Raw genomic sequence first — 25,809 nt, forward strand, 5'->3', positions numbered from 1 at the left:
AATGCCAAACCAATGCTCCAGAGTAAGCTTCTCAATTTTTTGCTTCAGTTGGAGGATCTCCTCTCTAAGAAGCGCATTTTCTTCGAGAACTAAGTCGACAGCAGCGGGATCTGTAGCCGAAGCGTAGTCGTGGTCCTCGGGGAGTCTATCAGCCTCCGTGAAAGGTGTGTCATCCTCAGATGGTCGCTTTCTCCTCTCCCAAACTCCTGGTCTTGAAAGTGGGACGGAGAAATTGTTCCACTCAAATAACATCGGCACCGCTCCCTTCTTCAACCGTCGCCATCCTGAATCGGAGTCTGGTTCACGCAAATCCTCTTTCCTGAAATGCCGGCTACATACGCGGGTATGCGGAGTGATTGTAAAGTTCTCCTTCCGGATAGCAACAATCTATTTACCCCGGTTTTCCGCATTGGAGGGAAACGTATGAAAACTAAGTACTTTGTTGTACTTACTGGAGACCTGACACAAGGGTACACAACAATGTTCAGCTGTAGTGCTGTCAGGTCGCTGATACTTAAACTTCTTTGCGTGAGACATTATCGTGACTTCCATAAACTCTACACAACAGTGTGGAAGTGGAAGAGGCTGACCTGGCTAATATTTAAGCGGAAATACGTCAGCACCCCATGTGCATATATCCTATTGTAACTGCCAGGCCCTCTGTAAACGAACAGTGGGCACCACAGTCCTGATAGGGGGAGACACAAGCTCACAGGTTTCCATTTAACTTAACCCCTCACCTTCAAACACAGATTGAATAGACATGGGTGAATAATTTATTTGTGTGGCAGAGTGAGATTGTTGGGGCAATCTCACTAATTCCCTCCCTAATTATAAATTGCGGTGGAGCCGTGCGAGTCGCGGGGCAGGTTTATCCTGGTGTTATAAATAGCAGGGGTGTGGTTACTGGGGCAGACTCCCTTCCGTCATCCTGCTTCTCCAGCACCTTTAGTGGTGCCAAGTTATTGTTGTTGGGCCTGGCTTCCTTTGGTGGACCAGCTTAATACCGTCAAGTTCGGTGGGCGCGCCATGAGAATTACTGCGCTGATATACCACGGGTGGGCAGTTGCTATATGCCCTTTGAGAACCTGGTTAGTCATCACGCTGTTCTGAAGAATTCGCAGTGGCCGTCGGAGCAATGAGCGGATTCCAGTCATAAGGGGGAAAGAAGACAACAGCATTATAGACTTTCGCCCCAGGATAGTTTGCTGCGTGGTTTCAGTAGCCAGCAGTGCTGCTGTTTTGTTTTGCTTTGATTCGTTTTTAGTCAGTTTTGTTTTGTGCTGTGTTTTGTTTGGGGGCGTTTGTGGTTCACGTTGTCCGAGTGATCGTGTGTTTCGTGTTTTCTATTTGTTTTCTTGCTACGTTTTTAGGCTTAGTTTGGCGGCGACCTTTTTCTTAGTTTACATGTTTGATGTGGTTGAGTGTGTGTGGTTTTTATTTCTTTATCCCTTTATTCGTTTGCAGTGATTTGGTGGTGTGATTTCTTTCGTGGTTTCTTTAAATAGTGTTTGTGACAAACTGCGCTGTAAAGCGTTTGGTTTTTCGTGTTGTTTGTGAAGGGTGTCGTGTTGGTGTGTTTGTGAGGAAGTTTTCTTTTGTTTGTTTATTTACTGGTCCTCTCATTGTCTTGGTTTTGTGTAATTATTTGATTGTTTGTGCAGGGCAGGAGCTGCAGGCCGGACAGAGGCAGATGTCCCTGGTGGTGGAATCTCGTGCACGGGTTTGGTAGGGAGTGAAGAGTATTGATTGTGAAGTGTGGTCACGGTGAGCGCACAGTATAGAGGTGATCCACTAGCTCCCATCTTAATTACCAAGGCCGCAGCCCTGTTCCCTCTTGTTTTACTTGTCATTGTGAGTCTGTGCAAATTATATTTTTTATAAAGAGTTGCTCAAAATAATATTTTTATATTAAAGAAATTATTGGAACTACCTCTCTGGTCCAGTGGTCTTGAACTTGTGTCCTTTGTTTTAATGGTCTTAGTTGGTGCTGAGGCTTTCATTTGCCCCAGTATAATTCCTTGGGGTGAAATTCCCCTAGGTGGCGTAGTCGTGCATCTTCTTTTTGGGTTTTGTTAGTTCTGCTCGCCACATTTGCTTATTTTTGTAATTGTTTTGATGTCGATTGTCAAACTGTAAGTAGATAAAATAAAACTGGATAAATTATATTATATTTATGTTTTAAGAATATTTTAGGCCCTCTGAGAGGGCGTAGAGGGCCCTGACGGTTCCCCACTGATCTGGTCTGTCTGTCTGTCTGTCCACATGGACACTTAGAGGCCCTAAATGAAGAATGTCACTCTAGAACTACAGAACTCATTACAGCCTCACTCTGTTAGTGTCTTCATACAGGACCACCTGTATTCTACAGTGAATCTGAGTATATACACACACACACACACACACACATACACACACACACACACACAAACACACACACACTGTAGTGATAAATACACTATACACTATGTGTAACGCCCGACGGAAGGAGGCACGACGAGCGTAGAAGGTGCAACACGTTTATTTCTTTTATAGAACATTTATTTCTCACACACACACACATGGTAAAGATCAGTGGGGAGCGTAAGCACCGTAACAGACTTACACAGTCACGGAACTTTAGACAAAGACGAGCACAAGACAGTGCGCGAACGCACATTAAATAGGTGATTAACACAAACCCTTGTGATCTCGAGACAAGGCACAGGTGCGACTACGAACACGCTCACGGACAACCCACACCCACGGAACTACAAACATGGACATAACGACACTTTGGTAATTCTACTTTGGTATCTTGGATATTTTCCAGATTTGTTCTACATCCCACTTGAGCAGGTGGGCAGTGCTCTTACTGCAGGTAGTGGCAACCACGACCTTTACAATGAACATCTGCTGCTGCTCCTCATACTCCAGATCTGGTTGTGAGTGTATCTGTAAGAGGGAGTAAAATGAGATCTCTTCATGAGAAAAGGGAAGGAACTAGAACTCTAGTCTGTGTCCACTAAAGTTGTTACTGATCTGTGAAACACATGATAGACATGAAACATAAAAGGGTAACCACATCCCCCTTCTCTCTTTCAGATGTGTTTGTACTACATGAACACATGAAGTGTTGAGTATTTAATACTGACAGTAGCTCATTCTGTGTGTCATTACTGGTTCAGTATGGGGCTCAGTCCACTGCCTGTGATGCTCTGTGAGTAAATGTGCTCTTCATGTCTTCATTAGAGTGAGTGGTGCTATATGAAGTTGGTAATATCCAGTCTGAGTATCCTGAGTGATGAGGTCCAGTGAGATAGTTGTGTATCTGAGGGGAGTATCAGAGATCCAGTCCCATGTGGTCAGGTGTCCTCACTGTACCAATGTGTGTTTGCTTTCAAACTCCAAACTCAAGCTTTATTGTAAGTTGCTAAAAAATAAAAGTCTGTAGCAAATAGGAAGTGTAACAGTGTGATGCACAGACAAGATGCAGAGTTGAGAGAGTTAGAAATAGGTCACGTTAATTTAAATATACTAGATATATTAAATATATTATAAATATAATAGACAAATATATGAAGACATTTAAAAGACTCATAATGGGAGTGAGAGGAAATCTGCCACAGGTGATCTGAAATATGTTCAACTCAAATATTGAGAGGAGAAATTGTGTGAATGTGAATAACAGAGAGAGAAATGGTGGGAAATGTGCTCAGCAAATTCCAGGTACTATCAAAGGAAAAGAGAAGTGTACTTTATGTGAGAGCTGAAGGAGAGAGAATTTAGTGAGTCTGAGTAGAAAGCAGATCACTGACAGCAGATTGTATATTATGACATGTGCTCAATACAGAGTGAAAAGGACTCAGAGAATATGAGCTGGATGTTCAGCTGGTTCAGAGTTTAGGGGTCCTGGGTAGAAAATATGAAGTTCAGCTGCTACTGTTTACTTTTACTGTGAAGTCAATTCCACTGCAGTCGCTTGGCTCCAATTTTGTGTCTGTGCTGTGGAGTTAATGCTGCTTTTTCATTTTATATTGTGCACGAGTATTTATCACCATTTATTTGGAGACAGAAATAAATGCGCGTGTGACGAGATGGATGCAGTGACACATCAGGAGGTGTGACATTTAAAACCTGCGGGTGCAGCATTAGTTTAGGGGTCTGTATCTTCACGGCTGCCTTCTCTGAATTTCTCTTTTCTAAAACGCAAACACAACACACACTGTCTCACTTCATGAAACCACATTAAGACATAAGGACATGTTCAGTTTTTCACAACAACATGACATTTGAATATCTCCTCCTCTCACCAGCTCCTTTCCTCTTCAGCAGGAAACTCTGACCACACAGGAGAGGCGCTACTCATCTCAAACTAGTCTAATCTATATTTGTAACTGCACCGGATTAGTGCATCTCCGCTGGTCATGACAATGGCAAACATTTATATGCTAGTGTCCGTGAAAATAGAGAATATAAAACCCCAACGAACAGAGAATGGCCCTTACTGTTTTCATTTTGACTTGAGTGTTTTATCCAATAAATAATTTGTGTTTATTCTTTTAACCTCATACTTTTTTAGTGCTGATATCACTTCAAATGTGGCCTGCTCAAGGTAATTTATACCTTTCTACCGTCACTATGAACACAAGCAGTAACACTCAGACCTCAGTGATGCTGTTATTATGACTTCAGGAGAGTGTGTGTTTGTACCAAGACACATGGAATTCTGACTTTACTCCTTAATGACACGGTTGGTATTGTACATGAGTCAATTTATACACTCGGCATTTTTATTTTGTTTCTTCTCTGTTACAGTGAGAACCCAGACAGTACTGAGTGTGTCTCCACAGAGCTGGCTGACTGAAGGAGTCTCAGTGACTCTAAGCTGTGATGTCAGAGACTCCTCTACAGGATGGACATTCAGCTGGTACAGAGTTGTTCCCTACAGATAAGATTTAACTCCAGTATTAGACATTAATGGCTATGTGAGGTATTATGTAGATCTCATCTCAGACAGCAGCACAGGAGCTGGAGTCTCCTACACTCTCAGTCCTGCTGCTCTTCATCACACAGGAGTTTATGTGTGCAGAGCAGAGAGAGGAGAACCAGCCAATCAGACACAGTACAGCAACCTACAGCCACTATGGATCACTGGTGAGGAAATACAACAGCAATATGGGTTGGTGTCTGAAATAATAATGGTAGATACAGGATACTGATGATGTTTAAAGTGACAACAACAAAAAGCAAAACATATCTTTATATAAACCACAGCAACATCGACAATGATCTAGACAACAGTGAGAGGCACAAGTCCACAAGTGAAAATGTGACAGTCACAGAAAGGGAACTTGGCGAGCTGCTTCAGAGCACTACCTGATTAGAATGTAATATATCAGATAATATATCAGATAATCAAGCAGAAAGTGCAGATATTTACGGGAGGTTGAATACTGAGAACTGCTGTTGTTTTTTTTTGCATGAATCTCTCTAAATGGGTGGTGTTCATTTCATTCACTCTGGGGTCTAAGGGGTCAGCAGGACAATGAGGGTGATCAGGGGTTAAGAACCCTGGTGTAGAGGTCTGCGCGGGACTGCTTTTTTAATCCCGCTCCCGCCCGCTCCCGCTTGTTTTAGACCCGCTCCCGCCCGCTCCCGCCAAAAAATCGCTTGTTTTAATCCCGCTCCCGCCCGCACCTGCTTGTTTTAATCCCGCTCCCGCCCGCACCGGGCAAAAAATCGCTTGTTTTAATCCCGCACCCGCCCACCACATACACATTTCTGTCGCCCCCGCCCGCAATCCTAATATGAATTGAATTAATTAGACTTAGTACTTGAAATTTTCTTATGTATTAATTAAAACAGCAATATAGCGATGGATCGCGCTGTCCCATTTCTTATCACAGTCCAAACACATCCCGTTAGGTGACGTACACCAACACTTTCTGACATGTATCACAACAAGCCGATTTCCATCTCCATTAATTACAATGGAATATGACTTCCATACATCAGACTTTCCTGTAGTTGGCTTAATTGTGGTGTATTCGCCTGTTTTAATAGAATTTTCCACAGCTGAAACTGGTTGACCGTCTACAGCAGGGGTCGGCAACCTATGGCACGCGTGCCACCATTGGCACACCGAGGCATAGTCACTGGCACGCGACACGCTGGACCAGCATCAGCAAAAATATATATATTTTAATATAAATTATTATATTAATGGATTATACTTTCGCGAGTGACCGTAGCGCGCGACTCCGCACGCACACCTCGCGCGAACGGCGGAGGCGTTTAAACTTGGCGATCGATTGCGATATAATACTTTTTGTGTCGATTTACACCTCCCCCCCTCCTCGGTCAACAATTTAAACTCGCCGCCATAGTGGCACACTCATTGGCTGGACATGTTAAAGTTGGCACTCCATGTCTCAAAGGTTGCCGACCCCTGGTCTAGAGGTCTGCGCGGGACTGCTTTTTTAATCCCGCTCCCGCCCGCTCCCGCTTGTTTTAGACCCGCTCCCGCCAAAAAATCGCTTGTTTTAATCCCGCTCCCGCCCGCACCTGCTTGTTTTAATCCCGCTCCCGCCCGCACCGGGCAAAAAATCGCTTGTTTTAATCCCGCACCCGCCCACCACATACACATTTCTGTCGCCCCCGCCCGCAATCCTAATATGAATTGAATTAATTAGATTTAGTACTTGAAATTTTCTTATGTATTAATTAAAACAGCAATATAGCGATGGATCGCGCTGTCCCATTTCTTATCACAGTCCAAACACATCCCGTTAGGTGACGTACACCAACACTTTCTGACATGTATCACAACAAGCCGATTTCCATCTCCATTAATTACAATGGAATATGACTTCCATACATCAGACTTTCCTGTAGTTGGCTTAATTGTGGTGTATTCGCCTGTTTTAATAGAATTTTCCACAGCTGAAACTGGTTGACCGTCTACAGCAGGGGTCGGCAACCTATGGCACGCGTGCCACCATTGGCACACCGAGGCATAGTCACTGGCACGCGACACGCTGGACCAGCATCAGCAAAAAAATATATTTTAATATAAATTATTATATTAATGGATTATACTTTCGCGAGTGACCGCAGCGCGCGACTCCGCACGCACACCTCGCGCGAACGGCGGAGGCGTTTAAACTTGGCGATCGATTGCGATATAATACTTTTTGTGTCGATTTACACCTCCCCCCCTCCTCGGTCAACAATTTAAACTCGCCGCCATAGTGGCACACTCATTGACTGGACATGTTAAAGTTGGCACTCCATGTCTCAAAGGTTGCCGACCCCTGGTCTAGAGGTCTGCGCGGGACTGCTTTTTTAATCCCGCTCCCGCCCGCTCCCGCTTGTTTTAGACCCGCTCCCGCCAAAAAATCGCTTGTTTTAATCCCGCTCCCGCCCGCACCTGCTTGTTTTAATCCCGCTCCCGCCCGCACCGGGCAAAAAATCGCTTGTTTTAATCCCGCACCCGCCCACCACATACACATTTCTGTCGCCCCCGCCCGCAATCCTAATATGAATTGAATTAATTAGATTTAGTACTTGAAATTTTCTTATGTATTAATTAAAACAGCAATATAGCGATGGATCGCGCTGTCCCATTTCTTATCACAGTCCAAACACATCCCGTTAGGTGACGTACACCAACACTTTCTGACATGTATCACAACAAGCCGATTTCCATCTCCATTAATTACAATGGAATATGACTTCCATACATCAGACTTTCCTGTAGTTGGCTTAATTGTGGTGTATTCGCCTGTTTTAATAGAATTTTCCACAGCTGAAACTGGTTGACCGTCTACAGCAGGGGTCGGCAACCTATGGCACGCGTGCCACCATTGGCACACCGAGGCATAGTCACTGGCACGCGACACGCTGGACCAGCATCAGCAAAAATATATATATTTTAATATAAATTATTATATTAATGGATTATACTTTCGCGAGTGACCGTAGCGCGCGACTCCGCACGCACACCTCGCGCGAACGGCGGAGGCGTTTAAACTTGGCGATCGATTGCGATATAATACTTTTTGTGTCGATTTACACCTCCCCCCCTCCTCGGTCAACAATTTAAACTCGCCGCCATAGTGGCACACTCATTGACTGGACATGTTAAAGTTGGCACTCCATGTCTCAAAGGTTGCCGACCCCTGGTCTAGAGGTCTGCGCGGGACTGCTTTTTTAATCCCGCTCCCGCCCGCTCCCGCTTGTTTTAGACCCGCTCCCGCCAAAAAATCGCTTGTTTTAATCCCGCTCCCGCCCGCACCTGCTTGTTTTAATCCCGCTCCCGCCCGCACCGGGCAAAAAATCGCTTGTTTTAATCCCGCACCCGCCCACCACATACACATTTCTGTCGCCCCCGCCCGCAATCCTAATATGAATTGAATTAATTAGATTTAGTACTTGAAATTTTCTTATGTATTAATTAAAACAGCAATATAGCGATGGATCGCGCTGTCCCATTTCTTATCACAGTCCAAACACATCCCGTTAGGTGACGTACACCAACACTTTCTGACATGTATCACAACAAGCCGATTTCCATCTCCATTAATTACAATGGAATATGACTTCCATACATCAGACTTTCCTGTAGTTGGCTTAATTGTGGTGTATTCGCCTGTTTTAATAGAATTTTCCACAGCTGAAACTGGTTGACCGTCTACAGCAGGGGTCGGCAACCTATGGCACGCGTGCCACCATTGGCACACCGAGGCATAGTCACTGGCACGCGACACGCTGGACCAGCATCAGCAAAAATATATATATTTTAATATAAATTATTATATTAATGGATTATACTTTCGCGAGTGACCGTAGCGCGCGACTCCGCACGCACACCTCGCGCGAACGGCGGAGGCGTTTAAACTTGGCGATCGATTGCGATATAATACTTTTTGTGTCGATTTACACCTCCCCCCCTCCTCGGTCAACAATTTAAACTCGCCGCCATAGTGGCACACTCATTGACTGGACATGTTAAAGTTGGCACTCCATGTCTCAAAGGTTGCCGACCCCTGGTCTACAGTCTCTGCCATTTCTGTATCAAAATGACAAAATGACGCACACTTCATGTTCACGTGATCACTTGCTTAGCCAATATTTTGAATTAGTTTATTGCTTACTTACTGAATGATTAGTTGTTTTCGTCCTGTTCCTTATGCATGGAAATCATTGCGTTGTTATTATTATAATTTTCTAGACTATTAATTTGCGGGATTTTTCTACATGTATATGTGGTACCGCTCCCGCATCGCCTGGACTAATTCAACTCCCGCTCCCGCCAATAACAATTAAATTCTGTCCCGCGCCGCAAGATATTCTGTCGGGTCCCGCGGGATTACCGCGGGAGTGCAGACCTCTACCCTGGTGGACTAAATGGGAAAGACACCTGAGGGGAAATAGAACTGGGGTGAATAACAGAACAGGGACTAGAACCAGGAACAGAGGCAGCAGGAGAGCACAACTCAACCCACTGAACCAGTAGGGAGTAAGAAAACCAGTGGGGGGCAAGGTTAAAATTGTTAGCAAAAACGAACAAAAAAAATGAAAACTGATATTTAAAAAACATTTTCGTTAACTGAAAAAAATTATAATGGTAATTAAAAGAAAACATGATAACTAACTGTAACTATATTCCATGTTTAGAAAACTATATTATAGAAATTATAGATAGGATACCCTTCGTTTTCGTGTTTGTCAATTTATGTCTTGTGAACTGATATGAAATAAAAAATTTTCACTAGAAGTTTTATATTAGCTGGCAGAAGCGTACGACACCTCATGGTCCGTCACGTCTCTTATTTAGAGCTCCTGCTCACCTTGCTAGCCTGCAAAATTACCACAACAAAAGTTGGGAAAAAACTGGGAGTCCTGTATGGGATTATTTAAATATGACTACGAGAAAGACTACATGTCTTGTAGTGGAAACGAGTGATAAAATATATGGAGTAGTTCTCAAGAGGAAAAACCCCAGGAATCTCAAAACTCACACAACAGGGCTAACTGCCATTACCTTGACAAGTTAGCCTCTGAGTAGCTCAGCCGAAAGAGAAGCACCGTCCTGGCTAGGTAGCACCGGGAAGGAGAACCAAAATGAATCCGCTGATGGTTAGTTAATATGCAGAAAAACCACAAGCGGGTGGATGCACTAGTTAATGTGTTGAGACTGGATGTCAACACGACTGTGTGACTCGATTGCCTTCAAAAAGTTTAGCTTTTCACACGAACCAAAATATGGTTACGCTCCTATGTTCGTGTCTGTCCTTAGTCTGACAATTTTCAGCAGCAATATTACACATTTTGCACTTTAGGCTTCTATCTTATGGACTGTTGGTTGTTCAACTATTTTTTTAATGGTATCTTTTGTTGAGTTTTTATTACACAATATTTACTTTTAACTTTTTGAATCCTGCACCTGACAAATAACCCAAAGTATAAAAAACTAAAACTAAATACTAGAACTAATGAAAACTTACACAAGGATCCTGTATTTAACCAAAGGCTTTATTCAAATTACAGAAAAAATCATAATAGTCTCTGAATAATTAGTAGGTTAAGATTTTAAGTATGTTTAAAGGTGTAAAACTGGTTGCTATGTTTACATATTCATTGCTAAACTTAGTTGTAAAACTGGATATTTCCATGTTATATGTGTTCATTACATGATTAGATCATTAAACATGTAATGATTAGACTGTCATAATAACACATCATAATTGCATTTTCTGTCTGTAAGGTGAATCTCCTCCAGTCTCTCTGATCATCAGACCCAACAGAACTCAACACTTTAGTGGAGACTCTCTCTCACTGAGCTGTGAGGGACGGAGTGACACTACTGGATGGAGAGTGATACGATACAAACACAGATGGAGTGTGTCAGATTGTTCATTATTCTGGGGATCAGTTACAGGATCTACTTGTAATATCAGATTCCTCTACACATCCCACACTGGAGTGTACTGGTGTCAGTCTGAATCTGGAGGGAGCAGTAATCCTGTCAACATCACAGTACACAGTGAGTCTCCATGTAGTGCATTTACTTATTAAGGGGAAAAGGAAATGTTTGATCACAATATTATGAACTATAGAGGAGTGTGAGACAGTACTGTCCTAAGACTGAACATTGGCCTTTATTAAAACTAGAAATATCTATGAACTACTTTACACTACAGATTCATGAAACTGTCATAAATACATCAGTCAGTAATACCACTTCTAGACACCAGGTGTCCTCATCTCTATAGTGACCCTCATCTTCATCACCTGTCCCTCATCATTCTCTCATTACCCTCTCTGTACATCTTCCTCTCCTCCTTCATCCATGAATCACTGTCAGTTCTTTCATTGACTGCACTGCTGAGTTCTGATGACTTTGCTGATATTTTTTAATCTTGTGGTCCTGGATTTGTTCTTGTTTTTATTCCTCTCTGGTGTTTTTGTCTCTTTCCTGGTCTCGTGTTGACTTGTGCAGTTACTGAATTAACTTCAGTTGCATGATACAAACACCCACAAAGACTCCTGAACGTGCTGCAGTATTAAAACAATGAGTGGTGCAACATTACTGCACTGTTGAGGAGAATCAGATTTGGTAGAGCAGGTTAAACACTCAACAGGGTTGTACAAAAAACCAAATTTGCTACAAGCCGAGGGCCGGACTGGTTCAATGTTTATTAAGACATATTGAAATGATTGCACATAGCCTATTTAACCAAGACCTAACAGTGTTTATTATTTAATGCTTAAATGAATAAAGCAATAATTTCTTATGGATCTGTCAGTAATTTCAAGTGAAAACATTTTTCAACAAGCAAACAGATAAAAACAAACTTCCTTCAAAGAAAACATGTCCTGTACATTAAATGAATAAAGTAATAAAGGTTTGAAAAGTGCTGGAATTTAGGCTAAAGTGTAACTACTTCGTTTCACAACAAATATCTGTCTGACTGAACAGTTCTCTTGTATAACGTTAACAAATACGAGCCTCTTGTAATTCCAGGACGAAACATGAGAGAACGTGAAGACGTTAAGATTGGGCGTTTTGAAAATAAACAACCATTAAATATTGTGAATAAAAAAGCGAATTATTTCGAATCATTTTCGAATCATCGACTATATGTATAAATATTTAACTTAATTAAGTTTAACTGGTGCGCGCAGTTACAAAATTCGAGAGGTGCACGACCTTGCGAATCGACAGCTTGTGACGCCCTCGCGCACGGGCGGAGCCACTGCGATTACGTCATTTTCGCCGCGCAGACCCTCGCCGCTTGTGTGCGCTGCAGTGACTTCGCGGGCTACCGTTGCATTGTGGGGAATGTAGTGTTTGTGCGTGCAAAACACCATCGGGCGGCTGTGGCCTAATAGTAATTAAATATCATCCAGGTAGATAATCAAGGCATAGATAATCAGCCTTGACTTTGACATATATGTCATAGGGGGTAAGCAGAGTCCGGGAGGTATCCGTGGATCAGGCAGGAGAGGAGGTCTAGGGAACAAGCAGAGGTCGGTACACAGAAGGAGAATAGCCAGAGAATAACGCTCAGTAGTCAACATAGTCGGCAGTACTTCACGTCTAGGAAGTGGGACGAGAGTGATTAAATACGCTAGGAATGTGGGCGTGGTGATAGGAAACAGCTGTACGAGGCGCAATCAGGTGACATTCCTGACAAATACATTCACATAATGTGCTTTACTTAAATCCAAAGTTCTGGCATTGGAAGCTAAATGTGATGAAAGATTAAATTGATTAATCACATATCAACTTTGATGAATGTAGATGTTTATGGCAGTAGAAATATTTTTTTGTAGTCTCATCATAAATTATGAGTAAAATTTTCTCTGTTCTAGATGGTTCTGTGATCCTGGAGAGTCCTGTCCATCCTGTAACTGAGGGAGATCCTCTGACTCTACACTGTTTACTTCACCCCACTGTCACATCAGACCTCAGAGCTGATTTATATAAAGATGGATTACTCATCCAGAACCAGAATGCAGGAGAGATGACCATCCACACTGTCTCAAAGTCAGATGAGGGTCTCTACAACTGTAAACACCCAGAGAGAGGAGAGTTTATTTGTTTGTTTGTGGTCAAGGCGTGGGCCACTCCAGCGTCCAGGTTGTGCCCTTTGTGGGGGTGTTGTGTCTAGGTTGTGCCCTATGTGGGGTGTTTGCTGTGGCAGTGTGGCTTTCTTGGTGAGCACAGTTGGTGCAGCCGCTTAGTGTGGTTACAAGGATTTGGTGTAGTAGAATTAGCGCTTGTGGTCATTTGGGAATAAACACTGTGGGTGGTACATAGCCTTGGCCACGGGGTTTTTAGTCTGTGCAGTACTACTTAGTCTTTGTAATAACTTAACTAGCTTATCCCCCAATAGAGTGTCTATTTTTATAACAAAGTTTGCATATTTTTATATTTGCAATAAAAGATTGTGATCCAATTAGATACTTGTTGTGTTATTTGCTGGTTCTTTTCACTCATTTATTTGAGTGGCCCCTTTCCCATCGTATAGGGGTGGCGTAGTCAAGCGCTATATGCATTGTGGGTGTGCATAAGTGGGTGTGTCGGTATTGAGTATACTCTGAGCCCGGTAAACTAAACAGCACACCATCACATCTTTTAATTTAAATTTTAGATGTGTGTGTGTGTGTGTGTGTGTGGTCTGTCACATTCAGAAGCTCCATTCTCAGTTCTCAGACTGTTCAGTAGTCTATTGGCAGCATCTCCATATCTGCTGGTGTCCATCATACTGGGGGTCAAATGCTACAGAGCTCAAGGTAAGAACTCTTCATCTTTGCCTGTACACATCACACACACTGGAATAAAAGCTCATATATCTAGAAACAGTCAACAGAGGATTTGAATTAATACACTTTGGCAGCTGTAGAAAGTAATTTAAAATGGCACAACTGTCACCAAAGATCATGTTGTTTTACAGAGTTCTGTGTCTGAAACATCTCTCACCACATCTGTACTGTGTGAATCTCACAGATACAAATGTAATAGTGTATCATAGTGAGACATTCTGACTCCTGCACTTTTAATCAATTCAGTCTTTTTTTCTACAGCTCAAACTGGTGAAAACCAAAGTCTGAATGCAGTGAAGGAGGAGTGAGAATACATAATGACTTCTGTCTGCCTTAAATACTTTTACTTCTGCTTTAGAGACTTAATACTTTTTTAATCTCTGCCATCTACCTGTATTCTACTGTGTGTGTGTAAATTTGTCAAATCTATAATCATTTTTTATTTCTTGTTCTGGGTTTATTTAATTTCAATATATAACATTACATGTGCTACTAACATAATACAAATGTCTAAACACAGTTGGAAAATGAAACTTATTCCATCTGAGTAAAATAAAAAAACTCAAATAAATTTTGTCTCTGGAGGTTTTCATTCATGTTCTCATTTCTTCTCTGTGTGACAACTGCAGCTCTGTGTTGGTATCAGTTGAACTTGTCACATCTACCTACAGCTCAGAGTGCTGCTATGAGGCTTCTGACAGCAACAAGGACAAGACAAAACATCACTGGTGTACAGTGTTGGGAACGTTACTTAAAAAATTTAATTAGTTATAGTTACTCACTACTTGTTCAAAAAAGTAACTGAGTTAGTAACTGAATTACTCTATAATAAAAGTAACTTGTTACCAGGGAAAGTAACTATTTGCATTACAGTTAAAAAAAATTATGTGCCAATGAATAAGGATTTTTTTGAAAAAGCAGTTTTCACAGTCAGTTGAAATGAGTAGATCAGAAAGGTGTTTAACTTTTGATATTTATTGCACATCCATAGACCAGTGCAGGATAAAATCCTTTATATATATATATATATATATATATATATATATATATTAAAAAAGCAAAAGTAAACACTTACACTATATAAAGTGCATTTACATCCATTAAATTAAATTCTCTCAACCTGAGACAACTGGTTTGTTCACAACAGAAGTAAACTTAATAATAAAACCTCTACACTAAAAAAATCCTAATTTTATGGAAAATAACTGTAAATATTTAAATGTATAAAAAAATTTTTTCCAATTGTATACAAAACTTTGTAAAATTACAGACATTATTTGTAATTTGACAAAATGTCCTTTATTTTAAGTATTATGACAATAATTACAAATTACATCCTTTCTCTTTTTTTAACAGAAAAATACAGCATTATTTATATGGTATTTTTCTGCTTTCTTAAGTCTAAGGTGTGTTTACAGCGGTGAGTAGGCCCTGTCACATTTTGGGCTATACCTACTGAGTTTAGTATGAAATCGAACGCGGTTTTCAGTGGGTCTGATTTATTTTCATAATGAATGTTGAAATCACCCACAATTAGAAATCTTTCAATTGTTAGGACTAATTCCGAAAGAAACTCAGCAAATTCCTTAAGAAATTCTGAGTAAGGACCCGGTGGTCGATAGATGGTCACTAGTTTAAGCTTTTGTTTAAGCTCAGCAACTTTTCGTCACCAGCCAATTGGAAGCTCGCTTGGAGTCACATGACACTTCGGCGTTAACGCCGATAACGGCCATCACTAATCAAAAGTAAAGAAAGAAGTTGAACAAATAATAAACAACAACCATGAGATATAAGATAGTTATCATGGCTTATTACATAGAGTTTGGCGATAGAACAAGAAAAAAATAATTTAATAAATTCGGTGTCGTGAAACATGTGTTTATGAAACACATAGCAGCATTTTCATTTGGTTGAGACACCATATACTGACGACACCGAATTAGGGTTACCACCTGTCTGACAAAACAGACATACTGACACGGGGTGGTGGGTGGCGAGTGTAAAATGTTGACGGGGTGGCGAACGTAAAATGTTACCGGGGGGTGTAAAATGGACACAGCGAGAAAAAAAGACAGATTTAAAGTGTGCAGAAACAGTCTAAATAGTCGTTTGAACTAACCTAGTGAAAAACAGGACATTAAATTAATTTTTTTTGCCGGGACCGAATATTAAAAAGAAGGAAAACCGGGACAGTCACGTGAAAACCGGGACAGGTGGCAACCCTACACCGAATTGATTAAAGTATTATTTTATTCTATCGCCGAATTCGATGCAATAAGCCATGTTAACTATCTTATATCTCATGGTTGTTGTCTCCTCTTGTATCTCATTTATTATCTGTTCAACTTCTTTCTGTACTTTTGATTACTACTTTTGATGTATATTTGATATATATATTTTTGCATGTAGCTGTATTCTATCCAGTTAACTACTTACCAGGGGCTATGCTCTTCTTCAACTCGACTTGGATTTAGCAAAAAACAACACAGAAATTGTATAAATGTATTTATTAGAAAAAAAGTAATAGAAAAAAATGTATTTTACAGTTTCCATAATGAACAAGTTACGGCAGCTCCGCAACTTGTTCTTCTTTTGGTCTACGCTACCGTTAGTACCACGTGACACTGAAGTGTCATGTGACTCCAAGCGAGCTTCCAATTGGCTGGTGACGAAAAGTTGCTGAGCCAAATTGCTCAGCCGAGCGCACACGGTGAGATTTCGGGCACGCGTGCCAGAAAATATCCAACACGTTAGATAAATGTCTCACAGGCTCAAGAGGCAGAGAATTCTGTCTCAAGCGTCCGCACACGGCGAGCAACTAGCTGAGCAAACGGGCACGCGTGACCGTTTGCTCAGCTAGTTGCTCGCTGTGTGCGGGGGGCTTTATGCAAGAGGATTTTGTCCAGAAGCTGATGTTCATCATGCCGAGACAAATTGCGGAAGTCTTAAAGAAGTGTCAACACTGGTTAACAAGGTGTTAGGTAGGTTCCTGTGGGCATGGTGGTATCCTGGGCAGAATACACCCAGAACTTTCTCTGCCATGCACATCACCCCTTTTGAGTGTGTGCTGGGGTTTCAACTTCCAGTGTACCCCTAGAATCCTCATGTGTTGAAGCAGCCGGCGGTGGAGAACTTGGGTCAGAAGTGCAAGTGGGTCTGGAAGGAGACCCACCAATGCCTCAAGGACACATCAGAAAGATGAGGTATCACAATAACAGATCCATATTGGTAGTGAGTTTCTACCATTTATTTGAATAAGAGTTTCTCCTGTGACACCAACAGCTGGGTAGCTCCCGATCTCTTTCTCCAGTTCAGGCCTAAGAAACAAAACTTCATGGAGTCATGGAAACCATTCTGTGTGACACAGAGCTAAGATAGCCAAGAAGGGCAAGACAAATGTGAATTTTAGGAAACAAAATTAAAACGTACAAACAAAATAAATGTACATTGCTGTGTAGGTTATACCATATAAAGCATAAGTTCAGCAAGGGGGATTTACATGAGTTTCTCTTCATGTCCACTAGATGGTGCAAAATACCTACCAATGAAAAACATTGTATTTCGGCTTCAGTTGAGAATGCACAATGAAACCTACATAAATATGAATGTAATCTCAAATGCTCAAGAGCAGTTTTAATATAGCATATTTTGATTGATTTAAATCTTTAAAATGTCTATCAAACTTCTGGTTAATTTTTGAGATTTTTCATTAAAGGCTATGTGAGTCTGTTTGATTTAAATAATTTTAAAATAGAGCCATTTTTATCTATTTTAACATGGTTTATGTATGATAGAAAAGTTTCTGTATATTTCATATATTTTTGGCCATTTGTTATGTGTTTTCAGTGCATTTTTGTTCATGAAATGATCTGTGGCTCTCTGAGCCTTTTATAAGAGTTCTGATGACTATTTCCCCCACGGGGCCCAATATTGGCCCCAGGGGCCAAAATATTGGACACTTTACAATTTTGTGTGTCATCCTTGTACAGAGAATAGATATGTATATATAGAACATTTTCATGTAGTTATATACATATTTATGCAGTATATGTATGGTTTGACCGATCTGACAGGTCTACATATGTTTAGCTGTTAGTTTTTTTCTGTTTATTTTTATTTTAAAGTTGTTTGTAGTGTATATTATTTATAGGTTTTAATAATTGATAAGTACCTGTGGCTCTCTGAGCCTTCTATAGGAGTTCTGATGACTCTATTGGCCCCGGGGGGCCCCCAGGGGCCAAAATATTGGACGCTTCACGATTTTGCGTGTCATCCTTGCGCCTCTGGCAGACCGATCTTCTGTTCCAATTTGTTCCAATTTGTTCCAATGTGCTTGCGTCCTCTCATTGGCCTGTTCCAATATATAACAGAAAACGTGCAGAGCGCCATTGGCCTGTTCCAATGTGCTTCTCGAATTCTCATTGGCTCTCCGTTGCTACCTCGTTGCTGATCACGTTCGCACCCCCTTTCTCGCTGTCAGTTAGCGCTAAAGGTTTTCTTCGATAGATCAACATCCTTTCGATTTTTGCATTTTTACTTCTTACTTTCTGGTAAGTCTTATGTGCAGTTTATTTCTTTCCTCCCTCTGTCTCGATAGCCTGTAGTGGAGATTTAAAGTGCGAAGATCGACCGTGTCATTTAGCTAAAACCGCCGCTCGGTTGCGTCTCGATCCGTCGTTTCTGTTCAAAATGCGGCTGTCGGACCAGCTGGATAGTGAGCTGACACGTTTAAAATTCATTAAAATGAGTGATTAAATGCATCCAGTTACGCGATCTCTGTAACTTCTGTGCAAAATACGAAGGCTGACTATTTATCTGCCGTTAAACATCGATGGTTGAATGTACAACTGCTACACAGTCTCGGTCTTTTCTGTGCAAAATAAATTCATTAAAATGAGTGATTAAATGCATCCAGCTACGTGATCTCTGTAATTTGTGTGCAAAATACAAAGTGTACGATCGGGTGGCTACTGCTACACAGTCTCGGTCTTAAACAGGTGTCTGTTGCAACTGTAGTAACGCGATGCACAGCGTACGACGTCGTTATAAGCGTTCAGTAACTGAAACACGGTTTATAATCATGTGTTTCTTTTTCTTTCGTTAGACAGCTTTTTTTTTTTACTAGAGATCACACTTGTGTGCGCATGTCTGTGTGTGTGTGTGTGTGTGTGTGTGTGTGTGTGCGCGTGCATGCATGTATATATGTATGTATGTATGCATGCATGCATGCATGCATGCATGCATGCATGCATGTATGGATGCATGTATGTATGTATGGATGCATGTATGTATGCATGTATTTATGTATGTGTGTGTGTGTGTGTAGTCGTGTGCATGCTCATTTTGCTCTCTCCTGTTGTACAGAATGGACTACACACCTACATTCAGGCGTGAGGCCTGTGGTGATCTCACCCTCCAACCTTCACCCGATGCCGCGGCGCTGGTCAGCGCCTACAAGCAGCGGCCGACCTCTTCCCGTCCTTGGAGCGCTGACAGGGTGAGGGATGAGGCCAAGGATCGGGTGAAGGCTGGAGGAGGCGACCCCGGGAACGCCCGGCTGGTGCTGAGTGAAAGCACCATCCAGTTTGGCCAGTACCGGGGTCAGACATTCAGATGGCTGCTGACCCATGACGTGGGCTACGCCGTGATGGTGTCGGCAGCCCATCAACGGGAGCGCGAGGGTGGAGACGCTTTGGTGTCCCCCTCCATGGCCAACAAAGACGCCCTGGTGCGGTACGTCAACCTGTTTCCTGACGTGACTAGAGCAGTCAGGGAGCGCCGTGCCAGGGACGAGCCCTCTTCCTCTGGGCAGGAGGGCCAGTGTCTTGTTGGGTTTGGGGTGCACCAGAGCGTCTCGTACAGGGACCTGTACCAGGCCCAGGACAGAGAGAAGAGGAGGTAGGTGCTACCTTCATGTACGACATGCAGTGGATGTTAAAGGTGGAACGTGCTGCACTCTCACGATTGGTTTTTTGTTTAATACAGCTACGTCCAGTGGATCCGGCAGCAGAAGGTCAGACCTGGGACCAAGATGGAGGCGCTGCAAAAGTATGTACAGCGCAGAGACGCGGAGAAGAGCAGCCGGCCAGCACTCGCTGCGTCCTCGTCCTGCTCTGTGCCTGCTCCAGCTGCAGTGCCCCGTCTCCCAGGTTGTACAGTTCGCATGTGTAGAGACGTGTGTGTGTGTGTGTGTGTGTGTGTGTGTGTGTGTGTGTGTGTGCCTCCAAGCACAACTCCTGTCTGATAACGTGTCTCTTGTGTCCATACAGGCTTGTCCAAGCGCCGGACTTCCACAGCCAGCCGCAGCTCACAGGATCCAACAGACGCCGAGCTGCTGGCTGCATCAGTGGAACTGGACGTTGAAGGTGAGTTGTCCTGCAGGTTGGACTGAGTGAAGTACACTAGTATTGGATTGAATGTCTTGTTGTTTGGCCTTAACTTAACTTGTTTTGTTGTAATGCAGCTGTATTGGAAAGGAAATGGAAGTGGTAAGGTAGGTAATGAAGGGTGGTGGTGCTAGAATAGTCTCACGCTGCACGCTCATTAATTCATGCTGCACTTCATCAATCTTCATAATCTTTAGCTCATTAATTACTTTTGAGGGTAACATGGGGTCGAGAGGGGGAGGCAAGTCGTCTTTGTTTCATCTGCTTATTTCATTAACATAGTATCTGCACGTAATGACACGTTTCTTGAGACTGCTGTCACTTACATACACCGATGCTGTTATGATGTTTCTCCCCTTCATAAGCTCATTAACGCGTGTCCTTCCAGCTTCCTCTTCCTCTGTCGTGGTCCCTGACCCACCTCAGCGCTCCCTACCGACGGCTGAACCGGAACAGCAGCCTTCGCAAACGCAGCCAGTGCCCACTGCTGAGGTGAGCATCCCAGCCCCAGCTCTGGGGTTTTTGTTGTAGATTCAGTGAAAATGCGAAGCCCGTATTCATTACATCTGTCTGTCTGTCTAAGGTGCTTCTGCCCGAGGGCTGGAAGCAGACGCTGCCCAAAGAGCAGCATCAGTGGGTCAGCCGGGCTCTCTTCACCAGAGACCAGTCTGGGAGGCTGGCGCTGACCAAGAACCTGCGCCTGTGGTGGTCGCCTCCCGGACCCCGGCTGGTTTACACGCAACCTCCGTCATGGCCAGACACCTTCTTCCACAGCAGGCTGTTCCTGTGGATGCCCTACCGCATGTGGGCATTCAAGCTGCTGTGCGTGCATCCCGAGTGCCGTCGGCTGGGCCATAAGCTGACGGCCTGCGGGATGTACAAGACCGTCCGGAGGGTCTTGAACTTCAGCGGCTGGTACTTCATGGCCACAGAGTACCTGGAGTGCCGCCGCTGTAAGAAGAAGGTGGCGGGATGGTCGCAGGACATCCTGGATCAGCTGGACCCCGTCCATCGGGAGATGTTTCCAGCGATCCTGACTTACAGGTGAGCGTGCGTGCACTCGATGAGTGAGCGTGCGTGCGCATTTGTAAGCTTGTGAGAAGTTGTGTTTGATTGCTATGTAACCTGTGGTTTTCTGTGCTGTAGGCTGTCCTGCGACAAGGAGGTTGTGAGCTTGATGCGAGGCCGCACTCTCGGGAACAGTGTGACCTCGCTGTACAAGCATCTGTGTGTCAGGCACAGACAGCAATGGCTGACCCAGTCCTCCGAGTACCTCTCCGTGCTCAAAAAGTTTCTGGTCCCGGGCACTGACCCCAGCACCATCACCCACCAGCTGCCCCCGATGGTGCCAGTGCCCACTCCAAAATGGCTGCTGACAGTATATGCCCAGGATGTACTGTCACGGCTTGAGGAGACGAAGGCCAGGGTCACCTCCATCTATGGAGCCATTTTAAAGATGGACTCCACTAAGAAGGTAAGATTGTATAGGAGCACACACACACACACACACAGTAATCTCTATGGTGGGCTTTTTTGTCATGCGCTGTGTCTTGTCTGTTCAGGTGACCAAGAAACTTGCTGGTGCTGCTTCCGGCACGGCGGCATGGGCAACAAACGTCGGCAACGAGTTTGGGCAGGTCCTCATCAGCGTCCTCACGGCGGGAGAGGGCCAGGGCCTGCTGCCCATGTGCGTGAAGCTGATGGAGCGGTACCAGCGAGCCGGAGAGGATCCTCCCCAGCTCCTCTACGTAGACCGGGACTGCTGTTCCACCGCGGGCAAGGGCAAGGCAGCTGCCATGTTCCACGCGTGGGACCAGCTGGTTGTCAGGCTGGACGTGTGGCACTTCATGCGCCGTTTCGCGGCGGGTGTCACCACGGACAGCCACCAGCTGTACGGCCTCTTCATGGGCCGCCTCTCCTTCTGCGTCTTCGAGTGGGATGCGGAGGATGTGGCCCGACTAGAAGAGGCCAAGCAGTCGGAGCTCGGGGAGGCACCGCGGTCCAGAGGCCACCTGACTGATGCTACGTCTTCCAGCAGACCTACAGCTAAGGAGCTGGCTCGGCACTGCCGCCGCCGCACACGCGGGGCCCAGGCGTCCGAGGAGCTCATCCAGGAGCTGCTGGAGGACTTCATGGACAGAACAGACACCATGGGCATCAGGCTTCTGGACCGGGAGAAGATGGAGGACATCTGGCAGACCCAGAGGCGCCACCTCCACTGCATTCAGGACCCTCCTGGCATTCAGCTCTACAGGAGGGTCGGGCAGGTGACCAGGGGAGGGGTCATCCTGCCCGTATATCGCTGTGCGCGCGGGTCCACGTCCCTGGAGTCGTTCCACCTCCACCTGAACCGCTTCGTGCCTGGTGAGTGTCTCACACTCTCTCCTTCTCTCTGATGTACATGCAGACGTACGCGTCAGGACTGTTTGCTAAGTGCCTCTTGTGCTTGACTGTTACAGGTACGAGTGCAAGTGCCCTGCACTTCCAGGCGTACCTGCTGGAAGGGTTGGTGAGGTGGAACGAGGACCGCGCGGCAGCAGCAGTGGAGGGGAGCGATCCTGCTCGGGTCTGCTACAGTGGCCAGCTGCAGCACTACGCCAACCAGCTCAGCCAGCAACTCCTTGGGCACCAGCTGGCTGAGGATTACACAAGGCCTGGAGAGTATACAGGTAATGTTGTGTGTGTGTGTCTCTCTCTCTCTCTCTCTCTCTCTCTCTCTCTCTCTCTCGCACCCACACACACACTTAAACTTTCTTGTCTGTATTCCTCACGTAGGTGAACTCATTGGGGTGGAGTACCTGTACTCTCAGACCGGCGTAGTGCTGCATGAGGACCTCGGCAGGGATCCAGACGCTCCGGATGGGCTTTGCGACGAGGACCTTCCAGAGCCGGAGGACGAAGGCTTCGAGGATGTGGGGTTCGACGAATACGCGGACCCCACATGCTCTGAGCACAGCCTCGAGCCACTGCTGCCTCTCCATCGTGCAGCAGTGAGGCCTCGTTCTCCGGCTGCATCGTCGCAGGCCCAGTCTGACCCTGCCGAAGACTCCACGTCCGAGCCAACCGAGGAGAGCGTCCCTGGCCAGGTTGCTACCCAGACCCATGCCTGTACTGATGTAAGTGTAGTTTATTCATTGTGTTAAATCGTAGCAGGATTCAGCTGTTATGTCCTGACCCTTTCGCCACAGTGTCTGATATCTGTATAATGATTTCTCTTTCTTTAATTTCCAGGAGAGTCTGGGACCCGACGGTGTTCCAGGCTATCATCACGTGGTCAACCTGGCCGACAGTCTGGTGGAGCTGCGTCACCAGGCTTTTGTGACACAGCAGAGGGTAGACGGCATCGTGGCTCTCTGGGACAAACTGCCAGAGAGCGACAAAGGCGGTGTTGTCTACCCGCCGCGTCACAGAGACCGACTGGTGAAGGGACGCTTCAAAAGCAGCCATTCCAAGACCTCTGTTGTTGCTGGGACAGAGAGTCTGAAGCGGTAGGAGAACCTTCAGTAATCCAGTAGCTTCAGGATTTTCTAGGTTGGCTTGTAGCCGTGTCACTGATTTCTGTCTGTGTCTGTCTGTAGCTGCTTCCTCGGACAAGGCAGTGGGCCTGCTCAGTGGCCCAGCGTCAGCCGCCTTGTCGAGGCCATTTGCCTGGCGCTTTGTCGCCTTCACCCTGGCGGGCAGACCATCGCCGGCGTCAGGGTGAACAGGTGGGCTGCCATCATGAGGGACTACGGCGTCATCAGGGACGTAGTCCTGGGCAGCCCTGGCCTCATGGCTCGGACACGCATACAGCTCTTTGAGCTCAATCAGAGGACACTGACCCAGTGGTGAGTTTATCCAGTCTTCTTTGTCTGAAATTGATCTCGTTGACACTGTGAGCTATACAGGCTGATTACTGATAGACTGTGTTGCATTTCTGTTACAGGTACAACGCCAGGAAGAAGAAGCAGGAACAGGAGGTTCTGCACCTGAGCGTTGGCCAGTCCAGCACTCCCACGGTGGCCTCGGAACCCCTCCCTCCCGCGCTGAGCAAGCTCCGGGAGCGTCCCACGTACGCCCACCCTGCGTACGATTTTAACATCCAGGAGGACGCTTCCGGACAGGCTTCCCAGCGCGTCCGAGGCCACCATCCTCTCGCCTCCGGTGACGCCACAGCTGCTCCAGCTTCTGCCACCCCCGACACTCCAACTGCCCCCGCCACACAGCCTGGGCCCAAAGTGCCCCGGACCACAGCGTGGCGGTGGAAGAAGAAGGCAGAGGCTGCTGCTGCTGCTGCTGCCTCCAGCACTGCACCCCCTGCTGCTGATGGACAGCCCGTCCCCACGAAGCGGCTCAAACATGAACATTATTTATGTAAACAATGTGGCCAGCCAAAGACTAAAGAGTTTGGCCACAGCCGCTTTCGTGGGGTGCACTTCTGTGCGACAGCAGCGGGGAAGACAGTGGAGCAGTGGGTGGAGGAGATGAAGAGAGGAGGTGCTGGACAGGGTCAGTGATCCAAACACCTACCTGATGTTGTAAATAGTTTATGTAAATATGTTTCTGTATGTATGCATGTATGTATGTATGTATGTATGTATATATGTATTATATTATAAGCATTTATTATAATTATATTATACTGATTGGCACTGATTTATTTAAAAGTTTATTTATTCAGATTTTTATTGTTGATTAAAGAAAACACTGTTCACACAATTTGCTGTTTCCACAATTTATAAACAGTTTTATTTGGATTTTATAAAAATTGTGGCATAATTAAATATTCAATAGAATTACAACAATATCAAGATGATTAAAAACAGAAATATATAATAAATATATATTTATATAATATGATTTAAAAATATAATTCAATCATTCAAAAAATATAATTCAATCATTCATTACAACATTTGTTGTGCATAGCACATGGCTACTTGACATGCAATTTGTAAAGCACATGGCTACTTAACATGCAAGACATGTCCCACCCTCTGTCACCATTGTCCCGCCTCCTTGCCAAAGAGGTCACATGGTACAAGATTTGGGTAGATTCTGGGTTTAGGGTGAAGCGGGCACCCAGGAACCCTGGGGATGTCTCGAATGAGATCGGGCACCCCAAATTTGGTTTCTAGAGCACCCCTGGCACCTGGAAGGGCCCCCAAGGGCCCAAACTGGCCACAGAGAAGATTGGCTCCCATCCTTTGCGCAGGGGCCATGCTAATCTTCTCTGTATCGTTCCAATTTTAGTATATGTGCTGCCGTAGCAAGCACGAACAAGACATCTGAACGTCCCCTATAAATGCTGGGGACTTTTACTATGCGTCTTGTCTCTGGAATGGGAAAAAAAAAGATTATTTGGCTCAAAATGCCCTCAGAATAGTCCAAAATAACTAGCATGTCCCTGGAGATAAGATATACAATGATTCACATTTGTAAAAGTAAATACTTTTAAGCATTAGTGGTTTAGTTCTTACTGCTTTAGCTCGCCGGAGTGTATTGTGGGAAATATGCAGAGTAGACGGCGTAGTGGCGGCTTGAATTGGAGGCTTGTGAGATGACGTAAACGGCCCCTTTGTCTCTCCTGATATACCCTCCCCCGCTCGGTCTCACAACTAGTTCCTCC

General features: G+C 44.7%; 2 protein-coding genes and 1 pseudogene across 3 annotated transcripts; 2 read left to right on the top strand and 1 right to left on the bottom strand.

Moving 5' to 3' along the window:
* Positions 1-3,173: 3,173 nt before the first annotated feature.
* On the top strand, positions 3,174-14,270 carry LOC143482193 (low affinity immunoglobulin gamma Fc region receptor III-A-like). Its single transcript, XM_076980474.1, has 7 exons — positions 3,174-3,199; positions 4,562-4,594; positions 4,798-4,909; positions 5,056-5,136; positions 10,751-11,029; positions 12,862-13,785; positions 14,077-14,270. The coding sequence occupies exons 3-6, from the start codon at positions 4,873-4,875 to the stop codon at positions 13,158-13,160; spliced, it is 696 nt and encodes a 231-aa protein (XP_076836589.1). The 5' UTR covers positions 3,174-3,199; positions 4,562-4,594; positions 4,798-4,872; the 3' UTR covers positions 13,161-13,785; positions 14,077-14,270.
* An 8,040-nt stretch (positions 14,271-22,310) lies between these two features.
* LOC143482291 (uncharacterized) lies at positions 22,311-24,704 on the top strand. 2 transcript variants are annotated; one of them, XM_076980628.1, is made up of 6 exons: positions 22,311-22,565; positions 22,661-22,870; positions 23,044-23,317; positions 23,433-23,689; positions 23,780-24,028; positions 24,127-24,704. In XM_076980628.1, the coding sequence occupies exons 5-6, from the start codon at positions 23,922-23,924 to the stop codon at positions 24,695-24,697; spliced, it is 678 nt and encodes a 225-aa protein (XP_076836743.1). In that variant the 5' UTR covers positions 22,311-22,565; positions 22,661-22,870; positions 23,044-23,317; positions 23,433-23,689; positions 23,780-23,921; the 3' UTR covers positions 24,698-24,704. The 2 variants fall into 2 exon arrangements, with proteins under 2 accessions (XP_076836743.1, XP_076836744.1); XM_076980629.1 differs by having other exon boundaries at positions 22,690-22,870.
* A 677-nt stretch (positions 24,705-25,381) lies between these two features.
* Positions 25,382-25,457, bottom strand: LOC143482470 (U6 spliceosomal RNA; annotated as a pseudogene).
* Positions 25,458-25,809: the final 352 nt, after the last annotated feature.

The sequence above is a fragment of the Brachyhypopomus gauderio genome, chromosome 18 (assembly GCF_052324685.1).
Source record: "Brachyhypopomus gauderio isolate BG-103 chromosome 18, BGAUD_0.2, whole genome shotgun sequence".
NCBI classification, from domain to species: domain Eukaryota; kingdom Metazoa; phylum Chordata; class Actinopteri; order Gymnotiformes; family Hypopomidae; genus Brachyhypopomus; species Brachyhypopomus gauderio.

What these genes read in the sequence shown, in the direction of transcription:
- LOC143482291 (XM_076980628.1), top strand. Translation starts at nt 23,922, where the DNA reads ATGAGGGACTACGGCGTCATCAGGGACGTAGTCCTGGGCAGCCCTGGC. An exon ending in CAGAGGACACTGACCCAGTG is followed by an intron (nt 24,029 to 24,126) that starts GTGAGTTTATCC and finishes TTTCTGTTACAG; the next exon opens with GTACAACGCCAGGAAGAAGA.
- LOC143482193 (XM_076980474.1), top strand. Translation starts at nt 4,873, where the DNA reads ATGTCAGAGACTCCTCTACAGGATGGACATTCAGCTG. An exon ending in ACAGGATGGACATTCAGCTG is followed by an intron (nt 4,910 to 5,055) that starts GTACAGAGTTGT and finishes TTCATCACACAG; the next exon opens with GAGTTTATGTGTGCAGAGCA. An exon ending in ACAGCCACTATGGATCACTG is followed by an intron (nt 5,137 to 10,750) that starts GTGAGGAAATAC and finishes TCTGTCTGTAAG; the next exon opens with GTGAATCTCCTCCAGTCTCT.